General features: G+C 58.0%; 1 protein-coding gene across 1 annotated transcript in view; it reads right to left on the bottom strand.

Annotated features, from left to right (window-relative positions):
- The window catches only part of LOC120747950 (stromal interaction molecule 1-like), a gene marked incomplete at its 3' end in the record, with an annotated part of 32,327 nt that extends 15,015 nt beyond the window's left edge, over positions 1-17,312 (bottom strand). The window contains exon 1 of the mRNA XM_040054010.2: positions 17,035-17,312. Within this exon, the coding sequence (XP_039909944.1) occupies positions 17,035-17,164 (130 nt within the window). The remainder of the gene's footprint in view (positions 1-17,034) is intronic.
- Between the last annotated feature and the right edge of the window lie 1,189 nt (positions 17,313-18,501).

The following is an 18,501-nucleotide window of genomic DNA, read 5'->3' as shown; positions in this document are numbered from 1 at the left end:
GAGCAGGAAACAGGGTGCCAACAGCCTCTGCCTTGGCCGTGGCACACGCTGCACCACCTGCCTTTCCCACAGCCAGAATGAGCTGCTCCCAAGCCGCCCACACTGTGGGACGTGGCCCTGCTGCAGCCAGCTCGTGGCTCCCCCAGCACAGTCCTCACCTCCCACTGAAGAACAGGACTGCCAGGGCGAGGCGCTGCCTGTCCCCAGAGTCCTACAGCTGATCCCACAGGAAAACCCTAACCCCAATTATTCAGCCTCAACAACAGCCTGTGACCGTCACCTTGATTTCCTCGGGAATAAAAACCCGTCCCAGCGATCCCGTTATCCCCTACTGCCCCAAACTCAAGCAAAGCCACTCTCCTGTGTAATTCCCTTCCCACAAGGATCAGGACAGCAGCAAAAGGGGACCCAAGGCACGGGGAGGGGAAAGCCAAAGGCAGGGGAAGAAGGGAGGAAAGGAGCAGGAGGAGGAAGGAGCTTGTGAAGAACACAAGTCCACAAAAAAGCCAGGGTTTGTTATCCTTGGTGCTCACAGACCTGTTCGGTTCCGGGCCACTGTCCGGAATCCTGGCAGAAGAACAGGATCCTGGATGTGCCAGGCACCGCCTGTGCAGTGCCTCAGAACTCTACCAGATCCCACGTGGGACAAGCCCAGTGACACGGCAGGACAAGGGCAGAGGTCAATGAGGAAGGGAGAGACACCTCTCTGCAGGACAGGCTGCAGGACAGTGGTCACACCGCTCCCCAGGGGAACCCCGACCTCCACTCACACAGGGGGAGGAGAAAGGCTCTTCCCAGAAAACCCCACACGTCTTCTTTCCACTGAGGGTCGCTATAAAAGATCACCACAAGCCCCAGGTACTTCCCTTCCCTGTGCCCAGTCACTGCCAGGGGACACCGCACAGCACACGGGGCAGCAGAGCGTGAAAAGCAGCAATTTAGGGACAGCACCAGTGGCACGAATGAAAATAAATCCCTCTTCTGGCAGGCAAAGATCATTCACATTAGGAAAACAGCGGTTTTAAAATATTTTCCCTTCCTTGCCAGCCACACATGAGCACTTTGGGTTACATCAGGGCCAGGAGAATGAGAGAATCACAGAATATCCTGAGCTGGAGGCACCCACAGGGACCATCCAGACCCCCAACAATCCCAGCCCGGGCATCCCTGGCAGCACTGTCCAAAGGCTCCTGGAGCTCTGGCAGCCTCGGGGCCATGCCCATTCCCTGGGGAGCCTGGGCAGTGCCAGCACCCTCTGGGGGAAGAACCTTTCCCTCCGATCCAACCTCAATCCCTGCTGGAACAGCTCCAGCTGCTCCCTCAGGTAGAAAAAATCATCAGTGGATGGGATGGGCAAACAGCAATGATCCCAAACGTGCTGGTCCAAGGCAGGTGTTCCTGAATTCTAAACCTTCTGCCCCAAAGTGAGAGCTGCTGTTTCTTAATCCAGTGGGAAAATGAGGAGCACCCCCAGCTCTGAGCGGCACCGTGCCAGCAGTGAATGAGCCCTGCCTGCCTGGAGCTGCCTCACTGAAAAGGCTGTTACTAAAAAAACAATTGAAAAAGTCTTGAAATGAGTCACTGTGGAACCAGGATTAAATTGGGAATTTTATGCTTTGCTACGCTGGAAGATGGAAATGCTGCTTTCGGAGGAGGTAGTAGGGAGATTCACCCCTCAGATAAAAAACACCTCTCCCAAAGTGGCTGTTTTCTGAGGGTGATCAGGGAAAGAGGAACTTTCTAGAGCAGATTCAGACCAAGAGCAACACTGGAACCTTGAGGCTCCACATCCCACCAGGGTCCTGGAAGTGATGGGGCACCAAAAGGTGACACAAAACGCCAGGTGTCACCTCAAGGCCCTGAAAACCTGGGGGATGAGAGAAGGAGCTGCCAAAACCAGAAGGGAATCCCCAAATCCCTGAGGCTGGCAAATCCCCTCCCAGCTCGGGCAGTGCCAGCTGTGCCCCGTGCCCACCTTGTCCCCAGCCCAGAGCACTGAGTGCCACCTCCAGGTGCCACCTGCAGGGATGGGCACTGCAGAGCTCCCTGGGCAGCCCCTGCCAAGGCCTGAGCCCCCTTTCCATGGGGAAATTCCTGCTGCTGTCCGAGCTGAGCCTCCCCTGGCCCAGGCTGAGGCCGTTTGCTCTTGTGCTGCCAAGGGGGAAGGAGAAGAGGGAGTGGGAGAGGAGGGATGGAGGGAATGCTTTCCAGTGACAACAAGTGGTGATCCCACCACTTCAGCAGCTCTTGAAAGCTCTTCCTTGGCCTGAAAAATCCACATGGAGATGCAGCTCCCACAGCTGGCATCCCTGAGGACCAGGAGACACATGGCCATTTGTGCTTTAGGAACAGCAGGAATTTCAGAGTGATCCCAATCCTCAGATGCTCCTTCTCTGAACACAGACTTTGCAAAATCCTCCAGGCCCTTTGCAGTAATAAAGAAGCTTCAAAAGACAAACTGGGAACTCCTTGGACAATATACTCTTCATCCTCAGCACACAGGAAGAGCTCTGGCGTGATGCAACCCCTGTTGTAGTTCAGCACTTTAAACTGATGCTGTGTAAGCAAAAACCCAAGAAAGAAACCCCCAAACCTTTCCTGAGCCCAGCTTCAGTGCCACCCCACAGCTGCTGCTCCACTGCCTGAGCTAAACCCAGCTTAACCCTCCCTGAGACTGCTCAGAGTCACCTGGGAACAGAGTGTAGAATGTCCAGAAAATCCTCAAATTTGAGCGCATCTGGGGCTCTCCACCACTAGCTCACCTTTTCCTCATGATTCCTAAACCATGATTCAGCTGTGGCTTCCCCCAGGCAGCTGGAGAAGCACTGCAGGGTTTGGAATGTGCCCTTGCTCTGAGCCCTGTGCAGAGAGGAATCGGGTTTAGGGGAAGCTGAGGCAGGAAAGGGGCAGTTTTCCAAACCCCAGTCACTGGGATTCAGACTATGACAGCCCAGCCATGGAGTCCCAGACTGGTTTGGATTGGGAGAGACCTCAGAGCCCACCCAGTGCCACCCCTGCCATGGCAGGGACACCTCCCACTGTCCCAGGCTGCTCCAAGCCCCAGTGTCCAACCTGGCCTTGGGCACTGCCAGGGATCCAGGGGCAGCCACAGCTGCTCTGGGCACCCTGTGCCAGGGCCTCAGCACCCTGCCAGGGAACAATTCCTGATTCCCAACAATTCCAAACCTATCCCTGCCCTCTGTCCCTCGTACCACGTACCTGCACTTGCCCCTTTTACTGCCCCAAGTGCCCCCTCAGGCCCCAGGGCTGTGGGATGGGGGGTCCAGGTGCCACTTCCCCCCGTCCCACGGCTCCCTGCGTGCCCAGATCCCACCCTGGTGCTGCTTTCCCACAGAACTCTGCAGCCCGCGTCCCCCCGACACCCCGAGCACCCGGGCACGCAGCCAGGTGAGAACGGGGCTGGGGCTGAACAAACAGATCCTTCCCACAGCCTGGCATTCGGTGAGAAAATGCCCCACGGAGTTTCAGTGAGGGGATAAATCACTCGGAAGGGAACGGCTGACGGCAGGGCCCGAGCCGTGGGCCCCAAGCCCCGGCAGGAATCCGCGGCACAGGCAGTGCTCGGAGCAGCGCCGCAAGGGCAAACAAATAAATTCCTCAGGCACCTTCCCGAGCGCTCCATAAATCCTCCAGGCACACGGAGGCAGAAGGTGGGAGCTCTGTGCACGGCTGAGCCCCGAGAACAGGAATTCCCAGCACAGGAATGCCAGCCCTGCGTTGGGATCGCAATGGTTCTCCCGTCCCTGACGCCCCCGGCAGAGCCCGGCAGCGCAGAGCACGAAGGGAAGAGCTGTGTGCGCTCGGAGGGGGGCTCAGTGCCCTGCAGAGGGGCTCTGGGAGCGGGATCCCCCTCCTTGTTCACATCCTGAGGGCTGGGCACGCTGCTCTGGGAATATTCCCGGCAGGAGCAGCGCCCTTGGAATAGCAGCTCTCTCACGAGGAGCTGTCGTGGAACTCACAAGCCCCTGAGCAAAGCACTCGGAGGGTGGAACACAGAGCACGGAACAGAAAGCTCCAACAGCAGCTTGGAAGGGTTTGGGACCAGCCCGGGCATCCAGTGAAGTGTCCATGGCTGCCATGGAACACGGAACGCTTCCTTTACCAGAGGTTCATTATAGACCAGCAGCTTCCAGCGAGCTGAGGCTGCCTCAGAAATGGGCTTCAAATCAGAGAAAGTGGCCTTGACTTATTTAAAAAGGTTCTTATTCCCAAACACGTGTGGGAGGGACCAAGACTTTCTGCATGACATCAACCACCGAACTTGAGAACAGCAGCTTTCTGTGTGTGAATTAAAAATAAAATATTTTCATGACTGGGAAAAAAAAAAGAGACTTCACAGAACATTATTATTGTCATGAACAGTTAAAAAGTTCATTTCTAAAACAACCTGCACCTCTTCTTCAAAGGGACACTGAAATCCACCCAGTGCCACCCCTGCCATGGCAGGGACACCTCCCACTGTCCCAGGCTGCTCCAGCCCCAGTGTCGAACCTGGCCTTGGGCACTGCCAGGGATCCAGGGGCAGCCACAGCTGCTCTGGGCACCCTGTGCCAGGGCCTCAGCACCCTGCCAGGGAACAATTCCTGATTCCCAAGCTCCATCCAGCCCTGCCCTCTGGCACTGGGAGCCATTCCCTGTGTCCTGTCCCTCTGTCCCTTGTCCCCAGTCCCTCTGCAGCTCTCCTGGAGCCCCTTTAGGTGCTCTGAGCTCTCCCTGGAGCTTCTCCTGTCCAGGTGAGCACCCCCAGCTCTCCCAGCCCGGCTCCAGAGGGGCTCTGTGGCTCCTCTGGGCTCTCTCCAGCAGCTCCAGGTCCTTGCTGAGCAGGGACCCCCAAGCTGGAACAGCTCTGCTGTGGGGTCAGCCCAGGGAAAGGGGCTTTGGGGCTGGAGCTGCTGGAGGACAGCAGAGCTCATCCCAGCCAATCCCACTCTCTAGATCACCTGGCTGGAACTTTTATTTGCCCAGAGTTTTGGCAACTTTGCTTGGAGGGAAAAAAGGATTTACAAGGAAAAATGAATGTTACTTTTTCACTCTTGTACTTCCAGGCTACATCAGCTGACATGAAAAAAATCCCCCAAACCCAAAAAAGGAAGTTGAGTTCCTTTCCATCAACTCTCCTGAGCAGCACCAGCACGGACACAGCCACTGGCTGTACTGGTGGCATTTCTTTCCCAAGAGCAGAAGTGTCACCTCTGCAGCACTTCCCCCACAGCCAGAACACACAGGACTAAGTTTAGCCATCGTCAGGCCACAGATAAATCCCTCCTAACCCCTGTCCACTCCCAGAGCCAAAGAGGCACCAGCAAACCAAACCATCTACAAAGAGCTCTGCATTCACCCAAATCTGACTCTTTAAACTCATTATTCAGGGCCAATTCCTTGCAGCTCTTCCAGGATCGGAGGAGCAGCAGCCCCGGGGTCTGAGCAGCAACACTTGGGGACACTGGGCTGCATAACTCCTGCCAGAGTGTGAAATTCTGGGTTTTTCTGTGTGGCTGGGCTGACTCGGCGTTCAGCACCAGCCATAGCCATGCTCAAGGACTCTGTTTACCAAAGGGATAACTCTGGCTACCAGGGAAGCTCCCTGCCAAATCCTAACAAAAACACACAGGTGACTCAGGAAGACGAGCCCAGACTCCTCTGGATCTTTTTTAATACCTCATTAATCAGGAAAAAACCATTTTATACCCTCCAGGCAGAAAATATCCTCTCCAGCAGCAGCATAATGGGGAAAAGGAGACAGGAGCTTTCCTCCCTCCTCCACTGCAAACAGAGAACTTCCCTGCAGCTTCCCTGAAAATTTGTGTCCAAATCAACTGCAAGTGGCCCAGGCTGCCAGGGCAGGAATGGAATCACATCCCTGGAGGGATTTAACAGCCCCGTGGATGTGGCACTCGGGGACGTGGCTTAGTTGAACTCTGCAAGGGATTTTCCAACTTAATAATTCCATGATCCTCTCCAGTAAACCCAGCCCTTTCCCACCTTGTGCACCAAAGCCTCCACGAGTATTTCTACCAATGCTCACACAAAGTCTCTACTGAACAAAAAAGCCTTTTCCCCCTTCTTTCCAACACAAATTCCCTTGTTTCTTTAGGGCATAAGGTGCTCCATTTACTCCCAGAGCCAGGGCAGGTGTCAGTGAAGGCCCAGCGTTCCCAGGAATGCTGGATGCGCCACAGGCTGGGCCACCACGCTGCCCTTGGAGAGAGCCTCGAGTCCCTGCTCTGCCAGGTGATTTTCTGCACAGCACTGAGACCTCTGCCCTTCAATCCTGCCTTGGGAACAGCACTGTGGTGCTCCCACATCCCACAGCACCACGAGGTTGATGCAGAGCCCGTGAGGAACTCCGAGGAGCTGGAAGAGACATTGCCAGCACAGGTGTTTGGCAGCTGCTGAAGAAGCCACTCCTGTTTGAACCACAGAGCAAGACTTGGTTTGGTTTAATAGTTCCTGTTCCCCAAGAGAACAGCAGTTGGAGTTCCTCCCAACCCCAAAGGAATCACAAGAATGAAGCAATTACACCTTTTCAGTGGGGTTAAGGATGAGGTGGGGTGAGATGTCCCCCTTTTCCTACCTCTCAGGGAACCTCCACCCCAGTTCCACTGCTCCTGGCAGGACCCAAGAGCACATCCCACATCCCTGTGGGCACAGCGGGCCTGTGCTCATTCCTGGCTTTCCTGCTGCTTCTCCCAGGCAGAGCTCGGCTTTGTCCTGGATCCTGCCCACGTCCCCAGCCCCAGCAGGGCACCGGGGCCATCGCCATGCTGGGATTTGGGGCTCCCTGTGCAGAGCCCAAAGGGCTCTTCCAAATGCCCGAGCGGTGCCAACACAGGTACTGTAGAGATGCTGCCTGGGGTGAGCTGGGACAGTGGGACAGCAGGATAGCGGGATACCTCTTCCCAGCAGAGTCCCAGGGAGCAGGAAAGCATCTCAGCCATTTCACCTTGTTAGGCTGAGCAGCTGAAAATAGCCCTGGGATGAAAAACAAACCAGCTGGACAAGTTCTCCAAAGCAGGAGGCTCGGCCAGCAGCGAGCAGCTGAGCTCTGTCCTGTCCCCTGCCCATGGTTCCATCCTGTCCACAGTTCTGTCCCTACCCCGAGCTCTGTCCTGTCCCCTACTCCAAGCTCTGTCCTTGCCCTGAGCTCTGTCCCTGTCCCAAGCCCTGTCCTGTCCCTGCCCTGAGCTCTGTCCTGTCCCGAGCTCTGGCCCTGTCCCCTGTCCTGAGCTCTGTCCTGTCCCCTTGCCCCGAGCTCTGGCCCTGTCCCCTGTCCCGAGCTCTGCCCTGCCCCGAGCTCTGCCCTGTCCCCTGTCCCTGCCCCGAGCTCTGTCCTGTCCCAAGCTCTGGCCCTGTCCCTGCCCCGAGCTCTGGCCCTGTCCCTGCCCCGAGCTCTGCCTCGTCCCTGCCCCAAGCTCTGTCCCCATCCCTGCCCCGAGCTCTGCCCCGTCCCTGCCCCAAGCTCTGTCCCCATCCCTGCCCCGAGCTCTGCCCTGTCCCTGTCCCGAGCTCTGCCCTGTCCCCTGTCCCTGCCCCAAGCTCTGCCCTGTCCCCTGTCCCTGCCCCGAGCTCTGCCCTGCCCCGAGCTCTGCCCCGTCCCTGCCCCAAGCTCTGTCCCCTGTCCCTGCCCCAAGCTCTGCCCTGTCCCCTGTCCCTGCCCCGAGCTCTGCCCTATCCCCTGTCCCTGCCCCGAGCTCTGCCCTGCCCCGAGCTCTGCCCTGTCCCTGCCCCAAGCTCTGTCCCCATCCCTGCCCCGAGCTCTGCCCTGTCCTTGCCCCGAGCTCTGCCCTGTCCCCTGTCCCTGCCCCGAGCTCTGCCCTGTCCCCTGTCCCTGCCCCAAGCTCTGTCCCCATCCCTGCCCCGAGCTCTGCCCTGTCCCTGTCCCGAGCTCCCAGCACGGCACAGGCAGCTCCAGAGGGGTCACTGCCAAAGGAGCATCTCCCAGGCCAGCCCGGGGGAAGGGAGGGGTGGCAGGGAGAGCACTGCCCCATCCAGCAAACCTTTGAAGATATCCATCTCGCAGGATGGCACACGAATGCCAGACATTCCCACTAAGGCTCCTGCTCCGACATGACAAACTCCAAGGGTTGAGCCTCACCCTTTGAAGCACGAGAATCTTTTTTTCTCCTTTCCCAAGAGGAAAAGTAAAAGATGGGAGAAAAAATAACCAGCAACCCCACTCCTCACACCAATCGTCAGGAAAACTTCTCTAGGAATCATCCTGCAGTGTGGGAGAGCAGCAGTGAATGCCCCCAAATACCCTTTTCCACCCTCATTTTTTTGTTAACGATACAGCAAATGAAATGAACAGGAAAACCTGTGTACCTCCAAAACCCAGAGTGCAATCTCCAGGAAACAGCGTGGTCCATGAGAAACCTCTGAGAGCAGCAGGAGCAGAGGCCAGGAGGGCAGTGCTTGGGATGGGATGGGGACAGTCTCGGGATGGGACAGGGATAGTAGCCACGGTGGGATGAGGACAGCCCCCAGCAGTGCCCCACCAAGAGATCCCTCTGCCAGGTGTGCTGCCATCACCATTCCCACAAAACCAGCAGCACCTCCAACCCCGTTTCCACACTTCCCAGATCCACACTATTGGAGTATGTCCTCTTTCATCCAGAGGCTCTCCAGGACACAACTTAGGCTGTGCCACTCCTGATGAAGCTGAGGAACCTCTTCATCTCGTCAGCACTGCAGCAGAGGTTCCTCACACCTCCCAGGACAGCCAGAGCCAGAGCCAGAGCCAGCCTGGGCTCCGGGAGGGAGCTGGGAAGCCAGAGTCTGAGACGCTGGGTATGAGGACAAAGCAGAGATGGAAGCGGCTGCTCTGGCACAATCCAAGCCCCCAAAGCCCCTGGGAGCATCAGCAGCTGTGCTGTGTCTGTGCCCCAGTCCTGCCTGGGGACAAACCCACCTGAGCCCCCAGGCAGAGTCACCTGCATCCACACAGCCCACAGATAAAAGCATGGCATGGACAAGAACTTCCTTCCTGATCCCTTCCACGGGTTTGAAAGGAAAGCAAGATCTCCTCCATTTGGTGGTTCACAGGCCAGACCCACTGTGAAATCCTGCGAACACCGAACTGCTGTCACCTTCCCAAAGTGCTCCGAGGTGCTGAGACCTTTCATCAGCCATTTCCCCATCAACACTTCATCCCTGGACTCGGATCCAGCTCCAGAAATGCCAGCCAGAGGAGGAAGCTGGGAAGCTCCATGGGGATCTGCCCTGCCTGAGATGGGATCACTTCCCTCAGCAGCGACCCTGAGCTCAGCCCCAGCAGGTGGGAAAAGCCATCACACATGGAATTAAAAGGGAATAACCTTTCCACAGCCTGCCTGGCCTGGAGGGCTCCTCACCTCACCTGCAGCTGCTCTGTGACACGCACCAGCCCTTCAGGCCAGCACTAAGCGCCAAACCTGGATTTTCCCTCCCCACTGCCAAGTGCCGGAACAAACCCACCCAGGCACCCTTAACAACAGCAACTGTTTACTTCCAGAATTATTTCTGTCCCCCACAGAAATTAGTCTCTACCTCCATCCATCTCTATCCAGTTAAAAAAATAACTTTTTTTCCCTTTGGCTTACTCACCCATTAATTATGTCCTGGCACTCTCACAGATCTAAACACATGCATTGCTTAGCAGCTTTAATCCTGAACTATTCCTCCCTTTCCTGCAATCCAAAGCCTTCCTTGCCTAGGAAGGGGCAGGCTGTTCCAACCAGCAAGCTGTTCCTTTGCAACTCAGAGAGGAACATTCCTCAAGTTCTCCTGTTTACTGTGTTTTTATCCTCCCAGAACAGCCGAATTTACGGCACCAGAGCTCTAAACCTGAAGAGAAGAATTAAACTGACCTTAAAAATCTGTCCTTCAGGGAAAAACAAACACTGGGCTACAAAAATAGTGTCTTTTCCTGAAAAACGTGTGTGTGTGTGTGTGTGTGTTACCAAACATCCCCGTTTCCAACTGCATTGCTGCTGCTTCCACTTTGTGAGAGCTGCTGGGATCAGCGATTTCCAAATCCCAGAGGAGGTGAAGGGACGGTGGAACGGAGAACATGCAGAACTCCTCGGTGGGATAAAGTGCACTTCTCCAAGGAAGTGCCTCTGTGGATCCTGCAAACATCTCTTACAGCAAATCTCAGCAAGGTGTAGATAAAAATACACACACAAAAAACCATCCCTATGTGCCAGAGGCAACCACAGAGGCAGGTGAGAGACTTCCAAGGAGCACTCGGTGGTTCCCAAAGTCCAACTCCACAGATGCCCGTGACACACAGGGAGTTAATGCATTTTCCAAAGTGGAAAAATAGGTTACTTAAAAATAGGTCCATAATCCAAACAAACAAGCATCCTGGTACTATTTCATGGAGGGAAAACAGGCAGGCAGGGACGATCCGGGGACAGAACCACACGCGGCTCCCTAACGACTTCCTCATGCTCCTCTGAAGGTTTTCCATCGACTGCAGAGCCGGGGACTTTGGCCAGGACTGCCAGGAAAAGCTCCTGGGCACAGTCCTGCCATCACTCCTGATCATGAACTGTATTCTCAGGATTACTGCAGAGAGCTCAGAGCCCCTGCCAGGGCCTAAAGGGGCTCCAGGAGAGCTGCAGAGGGACTGAGGACAAGGCCTGGAGGGACAGGACACAGGGAATGGCTCCCAGTGCCAGAGGGCAGGGCTGGATGGGAGACTGGGAATCAGGAATTGTTCCTGGTGAGTGGTGAGGCCCTGGCACAGGGTGAGGCAGGAGCTCCTCAAGGCTCCCATGTGCTGCAGGAGTGACAGAGCAATGGCTTTAATTAAAGAGTCCTTCGTCCCTGCCAGCACCAGCTCCTAAAACTGAACCACAGCTCTGGAGGTGCCAGAAAATTAATCAGGCACGGCTGCAGGGGCTGGGGAAACGAGGGGGAAGGAAAATTAAAGTGTTCCAGAGAGCTCAGCTTGGATCAGCCACAGGAGCAGACGACTCAGCACGACAGCGCTGCCTCCACAGGAAACATCCCCAGATTCCACAGCAAAGAGAGTCTGGAGGGCAGGAGGGGGAAGCAGCACGTCCCAGGGCTGCACCTGGTAACAGGGAGAAGGCAGAAAAGAGGCCAAACCCCCCATTATTCACAGCATCCCACGCTGGTTTGGGCTTGGAGGCACCTTTAAAGTCCATCCCATCCCAGCCCTGCCATGGCAGGGACACCTCCCACTGGCCCAGGCTGCTCCCAGCCCCAGTGTCCAACCTGGCCTTGGGCACTGCCAGGGATCCAGGGGCAGCCACAGCTGCTCTGGGCACCCTGTGCCAGGGCCTCAGCACCCTGCCAGGGAAGGGCTTCTCCCCAGAAACACCTGCCAGACACAAGGAGGGGTGATGGTGTCTCCTTCTCCAGCTGGGGGGCATGGGGGATCCCCAGACCTTCACCCAAGAGCAGGAAAGGTCCCATCTCCTGTTTCCAGCACACTCCTGCCCCTCCAGTGACCCACAGCAGGGCTCCACGCAGCGGGAGCAGCCAGGAACAGGAACCACCCTGGTCCCACAGGGCCTTTCCAGCGGGAATCCCAGAGCTGCCCAGGGAGAGCCACAACTCTCCCGCTTGCTCCGCTCGCTCAGGAGTTCATTCCTCCCTCTCTGGATTTAAAGCAAAGCCAATTAATGAAGGAAAACAGCTTTCTTAACACTAATAAGTTTGTGCAACTAGGGCTCTGGGGAGCAGAATGCCAGGCTGGGCACGGCCCAGCACCGAAGGGTGTCCAGGCCTGGCACGGACCCTGGGCTTGGAACCAGCAGGGACACGAGCCACTGCCAGCGCCTTCTCCACCAGCGCAGCCTCCAAGTGGGACAGGGAAAAGTGCTGCTTTTCAGCCACCTGCTAGCAGAAAGGGGTTATTTTTACTAACAAATCACAGAATCCCAGGATCCCTGAGGCTGGCAAATCCCTCCCAGCCTGGGCAGTGCCAGCCGTGCCCCGTGCCCACCTTGTCCCCAGCCCAGAGCACTGAGTACCACCTCCAGGTGCCACCTGCAGGGATGGGCACTGCAAAGCTCCCTGGCAGCCCCTAAATACCAGGATGGCCTTTTGGCTCCCTTCCCTCCCCAAATCCCAGGCAGATCATGAGCTACACCTCACTGGAGGGTATCTCAGCCCCCCGTGTCTGTCCTGGACACTCACCTGTCCCTCCAGCCCCTGCCCAGAGGAGGAGAAAGCTCTCAGAGGGAATTGTGATGCACCAACATGCCCAGGCAGCCCACTAGCCAAACAACAACTGAGCAGGCCAGAGAAACACAAAGTGCTTTTCCTTCTCACTCCTCTTGGGATAAGGCTCCGCTCCAGGACCACCAAAGCGTCCCAGACACTGCAGCTGCACCACAGGGGATGTCAGGAGGCTCCTTCCTCACACATTTACTGCTCCATCCCCTCCTGAGAGCAAAGGATGGAAAGGACAGCAGGATTGCTGCCTTGGGCTTCCCAGGTGGATGTGTGTTATCCCTGCCCCACTGCGGGAAAGGCCAAGGCTTTGGAGTGAGATCCAGCTCCCCGCAGCCCCAGCAGAGCAGGCAGCATCCCAGCAGCTCCCCTGCACCGCTCCTGTGGGAAGGGACCACCCGAGGGGCACAGGAGACGTGGACACAGCTGCTTTCCAAGGGAGTAGATACATAAATCTAACAAGAAATTAAATTAAGTTCCTCTCGCTGATCCAGCTGAGCATTACTCCAAGTTTCTGGGCCAAGCAGGGAAGGGAATGAGCTGGAGGGAGCCAGGAGCTCCCCAGCAGCCCCAGTGCTGCCCAGTCGGCCCTGCTCCTCCTCCTCCTCCTCCACATGAGGCCAGTTTCCTGCCAAAACACAATTTTTCCACCTCTCAGAATGGCAATTCCTCGAGATGAGTTTTCATTCCCGAAGGAAGCCAAGGCTGTGCGACCCACTGGGGCTTCCAAGTGAGCTGGGGAAGAGCATGGACTATTTCCTGGCAGAGTTCTCCAAGTATTCTCACAACTGCTTCATCTCCCTCCCTTGCCCAACCCAAAGCTGCTACTCGCAGGTGCAACTCCTACTCATGAACGTGCATCCCTCGAAGGAATTAATTTAACAGCAAACCCTCCTTTAAAAGGCATTTGATCAAAGCAAGGAGGGCACAGCAGGTGGCTGTGGCCCACAAACCCTGCCAGGTCTGTGGGAGGATGGGGACCCAGACCCAGGCTGTTCCCAGCCTGCAGGGTGAGCCACCACTGAGTCTCCAAAGGCTCCGCGGAGGCCACATCCTGCTCAGATGCCAAAAGCTTTCACTGCAAGTTTCAAGCCCAAACCCATCCCTTCCCAAGGCAGAGGTTTTGCAGCGAAGGATTCACTTCCAGTGAACCCCCAGGCCTTGGGGTGGCAAGGGCAGACAGGGCTTGGGCACACGCAGAAATTCACGTTCTCCCCCTCTGGAACTGGTGAGCCTGTGGCCGCAGCCCCCCTGCCTCACAGTGGCTTTGTCCCCCAGGACGTTCCCTGGGTGCAAGGGCACCTCAGGGTGCTGCAGGCAAACACAGGAACAGCCCTGGGCACGGCCTCCAGCTTTGGACACTGCCAGGGGGTTTTATTCACTTGTTTTTCAAACCGCTCAGATAAGAGCAAAGATGACTCAAGAAATGCTGTGATCAAGGAATCGAGACAGGGAAGCAGGGTAGGAGAGAGTAGGAGAAAGGAGAGAGGAGAAAGGAAGAGAATGAGAAAGAGGAAAAGCTGCCAAACCTGTGCCAGCCCTGCACCAGAGTCCAGCCCTTGCCACCCCCTGATGCAGGGGCTCCACGTCACCTGAAAACGCCTCAATCCCAGCACACAACTCAGAGCCTATCCCTGAACTGCTGCAGGAAAGAGGGAAAACCCATGCCACGATCCCTGACTTGCCTCGAGGATGCCAGAACGGGGACCCACAGAGGCCCCACAGCCCTGGGGATGCCAGAGCACAGAAGGAATTCCACATACAATGAAACAGGGCTCAGGGCAATGCAGATTTGCAGCACTTCCATACTATTGCAGGGAGATGGGGCAGGTCTGGACCTGCAGGTGGAAGTTGTCACCATTAACAGGAACCCCAGCCATCCAAATTCCCATCTCTCCACAGTCTGTTTTCCTTGGATCTCCTACAAACGCACCTGGAAGTGCCCACCTGTGCTGGGCTGCAGAGAGGGGAAACAATATCAAAATAACCCTAAATCCCACAGACTGGCTCCAGGTGATGTGATTTAAGGAGGAATAGCCGGCTGAGCAAGATTATTATTTTAAGTGAGGTGAAATTTAATACTTTTGACCCAAACAATGGGTCACATTTTTGATGGCCCACGTAAAACTTGGGTAAAACATTGGCCACAACCCTGGAGGATGTTATGATAAGGACCAGAAAAAGGACCAAAACCTGGCTGATTTGGGCAACAACCAGATTACAGCAAATGAGCAGAGAGAGGTGGGGGGAAAAAATGCCTGAAAGTGCAGTTTGCCCCCTTTTAGGGGGGGTGTGAAAAGGTCCCGAGGCCGGGCTGCAGCCTGACAAATTCTGGCTAAAAATAACCAGGGCGGGTGCAAACAATACCGTGGGGCCGGTCACACATCCTGTGACAGCAGCAGGATCCCAAAGCTGGGCTCGGGGCAAGGCCAGGGGGCTGCCAGAGGCCCTCCTGCCCGGCCGGGGCTGCAAACCCTCACAGCTTGTGAAATGGCTCCTGTGCTGCCGACTGCAACCAAACTTCCACCTGATCCTGGCAGGAAAAGATTAGAGAGCAAAGATTAAGGCCTCAATTCGCCTCTGAGTGAGTCAAAGCCGGGAGAAAATCTGGTTTTCCCCGGGGTCCGGTCACCAACTCTGATTTTCCTGCACGGGTAAAGCCACCCGTTTTTAACTCCTGCTTAAAAATATATTGCATGACTCGGGGTCATCCACTAATCCTCTCTAAAACCTGCTGATGCATCCCCTGAGTGTGCAGGGGAATCTCAGCAGCCCAAGAAGTGCTGCAGCTCAGGCTTCTGCTCTCTGCAAACACCTCCCAGCACCGCCTGAAAAACTTCCCCAGTGCTGACATTTTATCATTAAAATCCTGCCATCCTAACTAAAGAATTGGGGGGGAAAAAAAAAAAGCGCGCCTTTGCTCGATGGAAAATGTGTCAAAAATGAGCACTTTCACTTTCAAAACGGCGTCCAACACTCACCTTTGCCTCACAGCGAGCCGCCAACACCTTCTGCTTCCAGGGAAAACATCAGGAAAAGCGTCTCCTGTGCCGGCTGAGGACATTCCCTGCTGTGAACTGGGAGCAACAGCTCAAAGGGCTCGAACCAAAAGGCCAAGAGACCTCAGAGGACACACGGAGCTGCGGCAGGAGAGGACAAGGAGCCCTCCCGACCTGCCCGGCTTCCCCGGACGGGGACACACATCCCTCCCTGACCACATTCCCGCACCTTTGGGGCTCCAGCCTGTAGCCAGTCACTAATCCCTCGCAGGTTTGGGAAGCCAGCAGTAACCAAAACATGGCCCAGAGTGACCCAAAGCACTCGCCCAGCAGGAGCTGCCGTTCCGGGGGGGAATTTCTGGGAGCCCAGGCCCCGGGGCTGCCTCCGCTCGCCGCCAAGAGCAGAGCCAGCAGCTGAATCACCCAGGCTGCCACACTTCTGCAGGGCCTCCAAAAATAACCGCAATGGAAATTCCTTGGAGGCACAAACCTCGCTTCGCAAGGACTGCGGAGATCCAGTTTCCTTAGCGGAGCAGACTGGATGCGAACCGGCCCGAGGGTTTATGAGCACGGGGACAGGGGACGAGGAGCCCCTCGTCCCGGAGACAGCAAGCAGCGAGGCGCAGAGCCCGTCCCCGGCCAGCACGGAGCAGCCTCCCCGCACACCGCCAGCCCCCGCTGGCTCTGCCGATCCCACAGCTCCCGGGCCTGCTCCTCGCCCCGATCCCGGCGGGCGCAAAGCCGAACCCCTGCGCAGTTCACCCACACGCGACACCGCGCAAACAAACACCTTCCCTGCCCCAAAGCCCCCGGGCTGCGGCCCGGCCCGCTCCCACCGCGCCAAGGAAACCCCGGCTGCTGTCCGCGGGCACGGCGCGGTGCCGGGCCCCGCTGGGTGCCCGGAGCGGGGCTGGGCTCTCGGGGCGCCCGGAGCGGGGCTCGGGGTGCCCGGAGCGGGGCTGGGCTCTCGGGGCGCCCGGAGCGGGGCTCGGGGTGCCCGGAGCGGGGCTGGGCTCTCGGGGTGCCCGGAGCGGGGCTCGCCTCTCGGGGTGCCCGACTCGGCTCTCCGGCTGCCCGGAGCTGCCCCCGGCTCCCCTCAGGGGCTGAGGCCGCACACGGCCCGCGCCGGGCGGGGGTCCCGGCCCGCTCCCGGCCCCACAGCGGGGCTGATGGCCGGGTCCCGCTGACCTCGGGCACTGCCACAAGGACAGGGAGCACACGGAGCTTCCACCGGGTCCACAGCCGGGCTCCAAGGACAGACCCACAGGGTGGCGGGGGCTCGGCTTCCTCTGCCTTTTTGGCTGGGGGGGTGGAAATGGGGGGAAGCGGTGTCCGGGCGGCAGGGCTGTGCTGCCTGTGCTCCTCAGGTGGGACTCGCTCGTTCCTGGAGCGCAGGGAAACAGGTCTGGGGTGCCACAGCTGGGAACGTCCTTAAAAAACAGCTGAACGCCGGAATGCTCGGCACCATCCCCAACTCCCGGCCAGGCTCTCGTTACCAGAGCGTAAACAAGCAAAATAACACGAATAATCTTAAATCCCGCGAACCGGTCCCAGTCGATACGACATAACGAAGAAGAGCGCAATATTCTAAATGAGCCGAAACTGAAAACTTTTGACCCAAAGAGCCGGAGCCCGCTGCACTAACAAGCACGGGTTATTTCGGTCCTTGCGAGGTGCCGAACCGGGGATCACTGCAGCTCTTGCCCGAAACTCAGAGGAACGGCCCCAAAACGGAATGCGGGGGGGCGCTGCCAGGGCCTTCCCCGGGCAGCGCCGGAGCCCAGCGGGGCGGGCAGGGGCTCCCCGGGGGCGCCGGGCGCGGGCTCACCTGCGATGGCCGAGTCGTCCAGCTGGGAGCCGGGGGCCCGCTCGGCGCGGCCGGGATGCTGCAGGACGAGGAGGATGAGGAGGAAGAGGCCGCACAGCGCCCGCACGGCCCGGCCCGGCCGCAGCTCCATTTCCGCGTCCCCGCCGCCGTCAGCTGCTCCTCGGCATCGGCACCGGCTGAGGGGCCGCGGGATGTCCCGGTTATCCCGGCTACCCGATTATCCCGGCTAAACCGGCACCGCCGCGAGCTGCGACCGCGCACCGGCTACCGGAACCCTCTGCTCCCCCCCGCTCCGCAGTGGTCTCTCCCAGGACAGCCTCCCCCCCGCCGCAGTGGTCTCTGCCGGGACAGCCCCAGTCCCCCCGCCCTCAGTGGTCTCTTCCCGGGATAACCCCGTCGGCCGCTCGCCTCCCTGCCGGGAAAACCCTTCTTCCCGTCACTTCCGCTAGTCTCTCCCCGGCCCGCTCCGTCCCTCCGCCGCCTTCTCGCAGCGGTGTCCCCCGGAAAACCACGCTCTGTCTGTGCCGGGATTGCCCAGCACCCCCCCCCCGCCCGCTGCCGCGGTGGTCTCGCCCGCCCCCCCGCGCGCCGCGCTACGCACCCGGCCTTAGCGCCGCCGCGCGCGCTGACAGGGGGCGTGGCCAACCGCCGGCGGGACACGCCTATCGGGGCGGGGCCAACGGCGCGGGCACGTGCCCAACGCCGCTCCGCCCGCGCGCACGGAGCCGGTGTACAGCGACATCTGGTGGGCACGGCGGGGAACGACCGGGCAGGGGGCGTGTGACAGACCCCGACATCACACAGCGCGACATGTCACACACCGTGTCACACACCGAGACATGTCACACAGCGCGACACGTCACACAGCGCGACATGTCACACAGCGCGACATGTCACACAGCCCCTGTCACACACCGCGACATGTCACACACCAACATGTCACACACCGTGTCACACACCGAGATATGTCACACACCGCGACATGTCACACACTGCGACATGTCACACACCCCCGTCACACAGCGCGACATGTCACACACCATGTCACACACCGAGACATGTCACACACCGCGACATGTCAACCACCGACATGTCACACACCGCGACATGTCACACACCGCTACATGTCACACACCCCCTGTCACACACCGCGACATGTCACACACCGACATGTCACATAGCGCGACATGTCACACACCCCCTGTCACACACCGCGACATGTCACACACCGCTACATGTCACACAGCGCGACATGTCACACACCGTGTCACACACCGAGACATGTCACACACCGTGTCACACACCGCGACATGTCACACACCGAGACATGTCACACACCATGTCACACGCTGCGACATGTCACACACCCCCTGTCACACACCGCGACATGTCACACACCCCCTGTCACACACCCCGTCAGGTCACACACCGCGACATGTCACACACCGAGACATGTCACACACCATG

The sequence above is a fragment of the Hirundo rustica genome, unplaced genomic scaffold (assembly GCF_015227805.2).
Source record: "Hirundo rustica isolate bHirRus1 unplaced genomic scaffold, bHirRus1.pri.v3 scaffold_331_arrow_ctg1, whole genome shotgun sequence".
Taxonomy (NCBI): domain Eukaryota; kingdom Metazoa; phylum Chordata; class Aves; order Passeriformes; family Hirundinidae; genus Hirundo; species Hirundo rustica.
The sequence above is the reverse complement of the archived record's forward strand: the minus strand, read 5'-3'. Positions and strand labels throughout refer to the sequence as shown.